Here is an 11,890-nt window from a genome sequence, read left to right on the forward strand (position 1 = left end):
TGCACGTTATGCACATGTACCCTACAACTTAAAGTATAATAATAATAAATAAATTTTTTTTTAAAAAAACCATCTATTGGTATTTTATTATATACATGTATGGTTATTCACATAAAATCTTACCCATATATCCATTCAGAAGCTGTTCAAGCAAGATAATAAAAATTGGCATACATTTTAGAGATTCTGGCAAGATGGCTGACCACATGCAGCCAGGTGGAACAGCTGCCACCAAGAGACCGAGAAGACTGGCACACTCTTTAGAGAGAAGGCACTGAGAGTCGCTGGAGGGAAGACACAGAAGCTGGGCTGAACGGGGAGGAAGCTGGGAGCTGCATGGGGCTACCACAAACCATAACTCCTTCTTGGCTCCCCAACAACTCCAGGATAATGGGTGAGGGTTAGTTGAACTGACAGGAGCAACCCACTTTCTCCAAATGTCTCTGGAATCCAAGCAGAAGGAGACCCCTCAACCACCATGGACACTTGAGTGGGCAGGGATAGCTGCTTAGAAAAGTAGTAGGGGCAGCACACCTGCCAAGGAAGAGCCCAGAGGTTTTGCTGTGGGAGTGTCTGCAGCTGAGCATGGCCAGGGATGCCCATGCCCCCAGGCTCCACTTGCTCCCACAGGTGACTTTAAGCCTAGGGAAACTGTCAGACCTGAACTCTGCCGGGTGGTCTTGACCATCAGAGGCGGCCCAACCAACCTGAGCACCCCTTGGTCTGCTAGCCTCTCCTGGAGTCCCAGTCTAGCCATGCCTATTTGCAGTGCAGCCTCAGATGCTTTGGGGACTCACATGACAGCTCCTGCACTGGTCAGTGGTGCCTGGCAGGGGAGAGATACTGAAGCGTGGAGACCAGGGCCTCACACCAGCCCAGCCTCTCTCTCTCCCCACTTCATCTTCCCCTAGGCCCACCTCCAGCCCCCACAATACTTTGCCAGTGTGTGTGAGTGCAGGTGAATTTTTGCCTTACCTGCCCTACCAGGGTGTGTGTGCATGTTTCCCCTGCCTTGACTGCTGACGATGGGAATGAACTCTGCCGCATCTCCCCGCCTTACTACCATTGTAGTCTGAGCCATGGCAGGCACAGAGCCTGCCAGCCTAGACCAGCCAGAACCCCACTTCTGCCCCAACACTGCCGAGCCCGGAGAACAGCAGACCCTCCCCCATCCTGAGTGGCCAAAGAGGGCACACACAGACCTGAGCCTGCCAGGGCCCTGCCCCTGTGCTAACACCACCACCAGCACATAGCTACCAACTGGTTCCCTGCCTCCTCGAGCCATGGTGCCTCTATTGCTGCTGTGAATGCCTGGATGGAGGCAGGCACCAACTCCTACTAGTGCTCTCCTGTCATGATTCTGTTGCTGCTGCTATTGCTGGCATTTGCAAATGAGGAGAAACTTTGCTGCCATCACCCTACAAAATGCTTTGGCTGGCACCATCCATCAGAGTGTGGTGACCAGCACTCTGAGAGCATCTTGGCTCCCCAAGTGTGGTGGGTTTCTAACCTTGAGGAGCCAGAGAACAAAGATGGCCCTGATACTAGTCCATGAAGTTAGAGCACACAGTATAGGAGTTGGTAGTTGAGCCTTGGTCCCCTAAAAACTTCCATAAACTAAGCCATTTGACTGAATACATCTTAAACCACAACCAAACCTCAAGGTCATCAAATAGTATAAAAGAAAAAAAAATCCAAAGGACAGCAACTTCAAAGATTGAAAGAACACCAGCCCACAAAGATGAGAAAGAACAAGTGCAAGAACTCTGGCAACTCAAAAAGCCAGAGTACCTCCCTTCCTTCAAACAATTGCACTAGATCTTTAGCAAAAGTTCTCAACCAGGCTGACATGTCTGAACTGACAGAAACAGAATTGAGAATATGGATAGAAATGAACATCATGGAGTTGCAGGAGTATGTTGAAACCCAACCAAGGAAGCCAAGAATCACAATAAAACGATACAGGAGCTGATAGACAAAATAGCTGATATAGAAAAGAATGTAACTGACATGATAGTGCTGAAAAAAAAAATACAAGAATTTCATAATATGATCACAAATATTAATAGCAGAAATTGAAGGAAGAATGTAAGAGCTTGAAGGCAGGATTTTGATATATGAAAGTCAGACAAGAGTAGAGAGAAAAAAGAAAATCAATGAATCAAACCTCTGGAAAATATGGGATTATGTAAAGAGACCAAATCTATGACATATTGGTGTCCCTGAAAGAGATGGGGAGAATGGAAGCAACTTGGGAAACATATTTCAGAATATCATCCGTAAGAATTTCCCCAACCTAGCTAGAGAGGTCAATATTCAGTTTCAGGAAATGCAGAGAACCGCACTAAGACACCCCACAAGAAATCATAGCCAGGATGCATAATCATCAGATTCTCCAAGACTGAAATGAAAGAAACAATGTTAAAGGCAACTGGAAAGAAAGGGCAGGTCACCTACAAAGGGAAGCCCATCAGACTAACAGTAGACCTCTCAGCAAAAATCCTACAAAGCCAGAAGAGATGAGGGGAAATATTCAACATTCTTAAAGAAAAGAAATTTCAGGAGTCGGGAACAAGATGGCCGAATAGGAACAGCTCCAGCCTCCAGCTCCCAGCGCGAGCGACAAAGAACACGGGTGATTTCTGCATTTTCAACTGAGGTACCGAGTTCATCTCACTGGGAAGTGCCAGACAATCGGTGCTGGTCAGCTGGTGCAGCCCAACCAGTGACAGCTGAAGCAGGGGGAGGCATCCCCTCACCTGGGAAGCGCAAGGGGGAAGGGAATCTCTTTTCCTAGCCAAGGGAAACTGAGACACACAACACCTGGAAAATCGGGTAACTCCCACCCTAATACTGTGCTTTACCACAGATCTTAGCAAACTACACACCAGAAGATTATATCCCACACCTGGCCCAGAGGATCCCAGGCCCACGGAGCCTCCCTCATTGCTAGCACAGCAGCCTGAGATCTAACTGTAAGGTGGCAGCCAGGCTGGGGGAGGGGCACCCACCATTGCTGAGGCTTAAGTAGGTAAACAAAGCCTCCAGGAAGCTAGAACTGGGTGGAGCCCACCACAGCTCAAGGACGCCTGCCTGTCTCTGTAGACTCCACCTCTGGGTGGAGTCTGACAGTTGTCTGACAGCTTTCAAGACAGCAGTGGAGTCTCCCATTATTATTGTATGGGAGTCTAACTCTCTTTGTAAGTCTCTAAGGACTTGCTTTATGAATCTGGGTGCTCCTGTATTGGGTGCATATATATTTAGGATAGTTAGCTCTTCCTGTTGAATTGATCCCTTTACCATTATGTAATGGCCTTCTTTGTCTCTTTTGATCTTTGATGGTTTAAAGTCTGTTTTATCAGATGTCCGGAGCTGCGCGCCCCGGCCATAGCAAATAATAATTAATGATTAAACGCCCGAGCTCTATTCCTTTCCACCTTCTACCTCCTCCCTAGATTTGTTGTTTCTCTTTTGTATCGATACCTCATAATAGATGGCGCTCTTCCTGCTTCTTCTTCACTTGTTTTTCCCCCGCGGCCGCGAAAATTGTTACTTTGTAGCACAGGCACCATCCCGTGCCCGGGAAAATTACCAACTGACAGCGCAGGTGCAACATGACGTTTGACCAGAGAAACCAATACCTACTTGGTCACGCCCTCTGCGATGAGATCATCTCCGCCTCTGGCCCAACCCCTTCCCCTCCAAGTGTATATAAGGCACTGCATTACCGCCATTAAATGAGACTTGATCAGAGCACTGTCTTGTCTCCATTTCTCATGTCTCTTGTCCCCCAAATTCCCACTCCCTCCTCCAGGGCCTGCTTCGACGATCCCGCAGGCCAGGATACGTGGCGCCCGAACAGGGACCTGGAAACGAGGGACTCCATGAGGAAGAGGACGCCAAAGGACGGTCGACCGCTAATAAAGACAAAAGGAGTCAAATTCTTCCGATCACCGCGGGAACCTGCCGCGTCAGGATCGAAGGTAAGTGACGCATCCGAAATGGGACAAGAATTAAGCCAACATCAAATATATGTAGGACAATTAAAAGAGGCTTTAAAGATACGAGGAGTAAAGGTTAAAGGTAATGATTTGTTTAAATTTTTTGATTTTGTAAAAGACACTTGCCCTTGGTTCCCACAGGAAGGAACTATTGATATTAAAAGATGGCGTAGAGTAGGGGATTGTCTTCAGGACTATTATAATACTTTTGGGCCAGAAAAAATTCCTGTAACCGCCTTCTCTTATTGGAACCTCATTAGAGATTTAATAGATAAGAAGGAGGCCAATCCGCAAGTCATGGCTGCGGTTGCTCAGACAGAGCATATTTTAAAGGTTAGCTCCTGTTCTAACCTCACAAAGCCTCCGCAAGATACGGAGGAGGATCTCATTTCCCTCGAAAGTGATCATGAGGAAATTAAGTCTCCTTCTGTAACAGATAAAGAAATGCCACACGAAAACAAACCAAAAAAATACCCAATTTTACAGATGCTTCAAAAAGAGGAGGAAATTAATAAGCCTAATCAATCGGACATAAATTGGGATGATTTAGAGGAAGAGGCAGCTAAATATCACAACCCTGATTTGCCTCCCTTTACTTCATACCCACCCCCATATAATAAGACGCATAATGAGGCTTCTGCGCCTATTGTTATGGCAGCAATAGATCCCAAAGAAGAATTAAAACAAAAGATAGCTCAACTAGAAGAACAGATTAAACTTGAAGAGTTACATCAATCATTGATAATTAGGCTCCAAAAGCTAAAAACAGGAAATGAAAAAATACCTAACTCAGACGCTATGGAGGGTTCCTTGCGCCCACCTCAGCGGCCTGGACAACATGTTCCAAGAGGGGGGTTAGTTGCTAGCCGACATAGAGAAGACTCCTCCCCCAAAGACGTTTTTCCAGTCACGGAAACCATAGATGAACAGGGACAGGCTTGGAGGCATCATACTGGATTTGATTTTACTATTATAAAAGAGTTAAAGACTGCTGCCTCTCAGTATGGGGCTACTGATCCATATACTCTTGCTATAGTGGAATCTGTAGCTGAGAATTGGCTCACTCCTACAGACTGGAATACCTTAGTCAGGGCAGTTCTTTCTGGGGGAGACCACTTAATTTGGAAGTCAGAGTTCTTTGAAAATTGTAGAGATACAGCTAAAAGAAATCAACAGGCAGGAAACGGTTGGGATTTTGATATGTTAACTGGTTCAGGTAATTATGCAGACACTCGGGCCCAAATGCAATATGACCCTGGACTGTTCTCACAAATCCAGGCTGCTGCTACAAAAGCCTGGAGAAAACTTCCCGTTAAAGGAGATTCAGGGGCTTCACTCACAGCGGTTAAACAAGGACCCGATGAGCCATTTTCAGACTTTGTGCATAGGCTTATGACCACGGCAGGTAGAATCTTTGGAAATGCAGAAACGGGTGTAGATTATGTTAAACAGTTAGCTTATGAAAATGCTAACCCCGCTTGCCAAGCGGCAATCAGACCTTATCGAAAGAAAACAGATTTAACAGGATACATTCGCCTTTGTTCAGATATTGGGCCCTCATATCAACAAGGCCTAGCAATGGCCGCTGCTTTTAGCGGTCAAACAGTAAGAGACTTCCTTATTAACAAAGGTAAAGATAAAGGGGGATGTTTTAGATGCGGTAAAAGGGGACACTTTGCAAAAGATTGCCATGAAAACCAAAATAAGAGTCCAGAAGCAAAAATCCCAGGCCTTTGCCCAAGGTGTAAAAGAGGAAGGCACTGGGCAAATGAATGTAAATCTAAAACTGACAGTCAAGGAAATCCTTTACCCCCCAGGCAGGGAAACGGGATGAGGGGCCAGCCTCAGGCCCCGAAACAAGCATATGGGGCAGTCAGCTTTGTTCCAGCCAGCAGCAACAATCCATTTCAAAACTTAGTAGAGCAACCCCGGGAAGTGCGGGATTGGACCTCAGTTCCACCTTCCACACAGTACTAACACCTGAAATGGGACCACAGACCTTAAATACCGGAATATATGGACCCTTACCACCTAACACTTTTGGGCTACTTTTAGGAAGAAGTAGTGTCACCATGAGAGGCTTACAAGTCCTCCCTGGAGTTATCGATAGTGATTATGAAGGAGAAATTTAAATTATGGCCAGAGCTATTGATAGTATTATTACTGTCCCTCAAGGAGTTAGAATAGCTCAGTTACTCCTGCTACCTTTGGTTAAAACAGATAATAATATCCAATACTCTAATAGAAATACAAAAGGTTTCGGATCATCAGATATATATTGGGTGCAACCAATTACAAATCAAAAACCCTCTCTAACCTTATGGTTAGACGGGAAGGCATTCACTGGACTAATAGACACAGGGGCTGATGTAACTATCATTAAACAGGAAGATTGGCCCTCTCATTGGCCTATTACAGAAACTTTAACTCACTTGAGAGGAATTGGACAAAGCAGTAATCCTAAACAAAGTTCTAAATACCTAACATGGACAGATAAAGAAAACAATTCAGGCCTCATTAAGCCATTTGTCATTCCTCACCTACCTGTTAACCTTTGGGGGCGAGATCTGCTCTCTCAAATGAAAATTATAATGTGTAGTCCAAATGATATAGTTACTGCACAAATGTTAACTCAAGGATACACCCCTGGTAAAGGTCTTGGAAAAGGAGAAAATGGTATCCCACAGCCTATACTGGTTTCAGGACAACTTGATAAAAAGGGGTTTGGAAATTTTTAGCTCAGGCCACTGACATACCTGCACCCCAAAGGTGCGCTGACCCCATTACTTGGAAGTCAGATGAGCCCGTTTGGGTTGATCAGTGGCCTTTACTCAATGATAAACTAAGTGCTGCCCAACAGTTAGTGCAGGAACAACTGATAGCAGGGCATATTGAGGAAAGTAATTCCCCTTGGAATACACCTATTTTTGTTATTAAAAAGAAGTCTGGTAAATGGAGACTCTTACAAGATTTAAGAGCAGTAAATATCACTATGATCCTTATGGGTGCCTTACAACCAGGATTGCCTTCACCAGTTGCGATTCCTCAAAAATATTTTAAAATCGTTATTGACCTTAAAGATTGCTTTTTTACAATTCCCCTTCACCCTGCTGACCAAAAAAGATTTGCCTTTAGTCTTCCATCCACAAATTTTAAACAACCAATGAAGCATTATCAATGGAAAGTTTTACCTCAGGGTATGGCTAATAGTCCTACCTTGTGTCAAAAATATGTAGCTGCCGCTATAGAGCCAGTCAGAAAAACATGGGCACAAATGTATATTATACATTATATGGATGATATTTTAATAGCAGGAGAAATTGGCGAACAAGTCTTACAGTGTTTTGCCCAACTCAAACAGGAGTTAACAGCAGCAGGACTACAAATAGCCCCAGAAAAGGTACAACTACAAGATCCATACACCTATCTTGGTTTCCAGATTAATGGACCCAAAATCATTAATCAAAAGGCCGTTATACGTCGTGATCATTTAAAAACTTTAAATGATTTCCAAAAATTACTGGGAGACATAAATTGGCTTTGACCGTACTTAAAGCTCACCACAGGAGAGTTAAAACCTCTTTTCGATATATTAAAAGGAGACTCTAATCCAAAATCTCCCAGGTCCATTACTAAAGAAGCATTAATAGCACTCCAACAGGTAGAACATGCCATTGCAACACAATTTGTTACCAGCATTGATTATTCTCAGCCATTAATATTCCTTATTTTTAACACAACAATAACCCCTACTGGCCTATTTTGGCAGAATAATCCCATTATGTGGGTACACCTGCCCTCCTCCCCTAAAGAGGTTTTGTTGCCTTATTATGATGCCATAGCTGATCTAATTATCTTGGGAAGAGAAAACAGTAGAAAATACTTTGGAATAGAACCCTCTACCATTATACAGCCCTACACTCAATCACACATCCATTGGCTGTTACAAAATACGGAAGCCTGGCCAATTGCTTGTGCTTCTTACACTGGCGTGATTGACAACCATTACCCACCTAACAAACTCATTCAATTTTGCAAACTTCATGCGTTTGTGTTTCCCCATATTACCAGTAAAGAACCTCTCAATGACGCATTACTAATTTTCACTGATGAATCTTCCACAGGACTTGCCGCTTACACTTACAATGATATAATCGTTAAATTCCAGACTACTTATACATCAGCTCAGCTGGTCGAATTGCAAGCTATAATTGCAGCACTATCAGCTTTTCCTTGTCAGCCACTTAACATTTATACAGACAGCGCCTACCTGGCTCATTCAATACCCCTCTTAGAGACCGTGTCTCAAATTAAACATATTTCAGACACAGCTAACCTATTTTTACAATGTCAACAACTTATCCGAAAAAGGACTACTCCCTTTTTTCTTGGGCATATTAGAGCACATTCAGGATTACCGGGACCTCTAACACAAGGTAACGCAACAGCCGACACGGCAACAAAAACCATAGCCACAGTCACTACAGACAATTTGCAACAAGCACAAAAAGCACATGCCTTACATCATTTAAACGCCCAAACCTTAAGACTTATGTTTAAACTTACCAGAGAACAAGCTCGACAAATAGTTAAACAATGCGCCAACTGCATAACATATTTACCTGTTCCCCATCTAGGAGTTAACCCCCGAGGACTCATTCCCAACGAAATTTGGCAAATGGACGTTACTCACCACTTAGAATTCGGTCAACTAAAATATATCCATGTATGCATAGACACCTATAGTGGATTCATCAGTGCAACTCTCCAAACAGGAGAGGCCACCAAACATGTCATAGCTCATTTATTACACTGCTTTTCTATTTTAGGAATACCCAAACAAATCAAAACAGATAATGGCCCCGGTTATATATCCAAAACCTTCTTACAATTTTGTAATACCCTAAAAATTAAACATACCACAGGCATTCCCTATAATCCCCAAGGACAAGGTATAGTAGAAAGAGCTCATCTGTCATTAAAAACTATTATCACAAAATTAAAAGGGGGGAGCTAGTACCCCGTGAAGGGTACCCCCAGAAACATACTCAATCATGCCCTGTTTATCCTTAATTTTTAAAATTTGGACAGTCATGGAAAATCGGCTGCCGACCGTTTCTGGCATCCTGAATCTCAAAAACAGTTTGCAATGGTAAAATGGAAAGATCCACTTGATGGTTCATGGCATGGCCCCGATCCAGTTTTAATTTGGGGAAGAGGCTCAGTATGCATCTTCTCACAAAAAAATGATGCAGCCAGATGCTGCCTGAAAGATTGGTAAGACAAATAAATCATAACCATTGTCAGTCCAGGGAAGATAAATCTCCCTGAGAAGTTCTTTCCTTCTTGTTTTTCAGAAAATGAAGCCTAACATGAGATTCCTTTGGGGAATAATCGCTCTATATAGCATAGTGGCAGTCTATGCAGGTTTTGGTGACCCTCGTAAGGCAAGAGAATTATTACGAAAACAATACGGCCAGCCTTGTGATTGCAGAGGGGGACAAGTATCTGAACCTCTGTCAGACAGAATCACCCAGGTGACCTGCACGGGCAAGACAGCTTACCTAATGCCAAACCAGTTATGGAAATGTAAGTCTACCCCAAGAGATACCTCACCTAGAGGGCCGCTCCTAGAATGCCCTTGTAGCTCTTTCCAATCTTCTGTACATAGTTCCTGTTATACCTCCTATCAACAATGCAAATCAGGCAATAGAACATACTATACGGCCACGTTACTAAAAACACAAACTGGAGGTACCAATAGCGTACAAGTATTAGGATCCACTAATAAACTTGTACAATCGCCTTGTAACGGCCAAAAAGGAAAGCCTGTTTGTTGGAGCACTACCGCCCCCATTCACATTTCTGATGGAGGAGGCCCATTAGATACTGCAAGAATTAAAACCGTCCAGAAAAAATTAGAAGAAATTCATAAAGCTCTATATCCGGAACTTCAATATCACCCCTTAGCCTTGCCTGAGCTTAGAGATAATTTTAGGCTCGATGCTCAAACCTTCAATATCCTCAACGCTACTTACAATTTACTTCAAATGTCCAATACAAGTCTGGCCCATGATTGTTGGCTTTGCCTTAAGATGGGCCCCCCTATTCCTCTAGCTATACCTAACCTTTTATTGTCCTATGCCAATTACTCAAATGAATCCTTAGTAAATAATTCCTGTCCTATTATCCCCCCCCTCTTAGTTCAACCGATGACGTTTTCTAATTCCACTTGCCTCTTTTCACCATCATATAATAACACTAAAGAGATCGATTTAGGTTATGTTGTGTTTGACAACTGTACCTCCATAATCAATGCCACCAACCCTTTGTGTGCTATAAATGGCTCGGTTTTCGTTTGTGGAAACAACATGGCATATACGTATCTACCTACAAATTGGACAGGGCTTTGTGTTCTGGCCACTCTTCTCCCTGACATTGATATCATCCCTGGAGATGAACCTATCCCCATCCCCGCTATTGAACATTTTATTTATAGACCAAAACGAGCCATACAATTTATTCCCTTGTTGGCAGGACTAGGAATCACCACTGCTTTTACTACAGGAGCCACAGGCCTAGGAGTCTCACTAACCCAATATACCAAATTATCCAATCAATTAATTTCAGATGTACAGACCTTATCCAGTACTATACAAGATTTACAAGATCAAGTAGATTCATTAGCAGAAGTAGTTCTCCAGAATAGAAGAGGTCTAGATTTGTTAACGGCAGAACAGGGAGGGATCTGTTTGGCTTTACAGGAAAAGTGCTGTTTTTACGCCAACAAATCCGGAATCGTCAGAGATAAGATAAAAACGTTACAAGAAGAACTAGAAAAGCGCAGAAAAGGCCTGGCCGCCAATTCCTTGTGGACTGGACTCGATGGACTTCTCCCCTATCTCTTGCCATTTCTTGGTCCTTTACTTACTCTTCTACTCTTCCTCACTCTCAGGCCTATAATCCTTAATAAGCTTATGACATTTGTCAGACAACAAATCGAGGCCAAACCTATACAGGTTCATTATCATCGCCTTGAGATGACTGAAAATGGTAAGTCTTATTTACCTTAATAAGACCACCTCCCCTGTGTGCTGAACTGGACAGTCAATGATGGGTAAGAGGATACTATCCCCATCGGAGCCTAAGACAGGAGGGCCGCCCTTGCTGCTGCCTTATCCCATGACGGGCCTAGAAGATGGGGATGAGTTGACCCAACCTAAGACAGGCGCAGTTCCTGAGGGGTCATTTCTTATCATAAAATAATAAAAAGGGGGACCTGTCCGGAGCTGCGCGCCCCGGCCATAGCAAATAATAATTAATGATTAAACGCCCGAGCTCTATTCCTTTCCACCTTCTACCTCCTCCCTAGATTAGTTGTTTCTCTTTTGTATCAATACCTCATAATAGATGGTGCTCTTCCTGCTTCTTCTTCACTTGTTTTTCCCCCGCGGCCGCGAAAATTGTTACTTTGTAGCACAGGCACCATCCCGTGCCCGGGAAAATTACCAACTGACAGCGCAGGTGCAACATGACGTTTGACCAGAGAAACCAATACCTACTTGGTCACGCCCTCTGCGATGAGATCATCTCCGCCTCTGGCCCAACCCCTTCCCCTCCAAGTGTATATAAGGCACTGCATTACCGCCATTAAATGAGACTTGATCAGAGCACTGTCTTGTCTCCATTTCTCGTGTCTCTTGTCCCCCAAATTCCCACTCCCTCCTCCAGGGCCTGCTTCGATGATCCCGCAGGCCGGGATAATCAGAGACTAGTATTGCAACCCCTGCTTTGTTTTCTTCTCCATTTGCTTGGTAGATCTTCCTCCATCCCTTTATTTTGAGCCTATGTATATCTCTGCATGTGAGATGGGTCTCCTGAATACAGCA

At 43.9% G+C, this 11,890-nt stretch overlaps 1 protein-coding gene across 1 annotated transcript; it reads left to right on the plus strand.

The window, feature by feature from the left end:
- Positions 1-3,370: 3,370 nt before the first annotated feature.
- LOC139360672 (syncytin-1-like) lies at positions 3,371-11,536 on the plus strand. The gene is made up of 4 exons (XM_071088526.1): positions 3,371-3,983; positions 9,359-10,383; positions 10,501-10,919; positions 11,412-11,536. The coding sequence occupies exons 1-4, from the start codon at positions 3,738-3,740 to the stop codon at positions 11,534-11,536; spliced, it is 1,815 nt and encodes a 604-aa protein (XP_070944627.1). The 5' UTR covers positions 3,371-3,737.
- The last annotated feature ends 354 nt before the right edge of the window (positions 11,537-11,890 follow it).

The sequence above is a fragment of the Macaca nemestrina genome, chromosome X, assembly GCF_043159975.1.
Source record: "Macaca nemestrina isolate mMacNem1 chromosome X, mMacNem.hap1, whole genome shotgun sequence".
NCBI lineage: Eukaryota > Metazoa > Chordata > Mammalia > Primates > Cercopithecidae > Macaca > Macaca nemestrina.

What these genes read in the sequence shown, in the direction of transcription:
- LOC139360672 (XM_071088526.1), top strand. Translation starts at nt 3,738, where the DNA reads ATGAGACTTGATCAGAGCACTGTCTTGTCTCCATTTCTCATGTCTCTT. An exon ending in GGAAACAACATGGCATATAC is followed by an intron (nt 10,384 to 10,500) that starts GTATCTACCTAC and finishes TTTTATTTATAG; the next exon opens with ACCAAAACGAGCCATACAAT. An exon ending in CTATCTCTTGCCATTTCTTG is followed by an intron (nt 10,920 to 11,411) that starts GTCCTTTACTTA and finishes ACCTCATAATAG; the next exon opens with ATGGTGCTCTTCCTGCTTCT.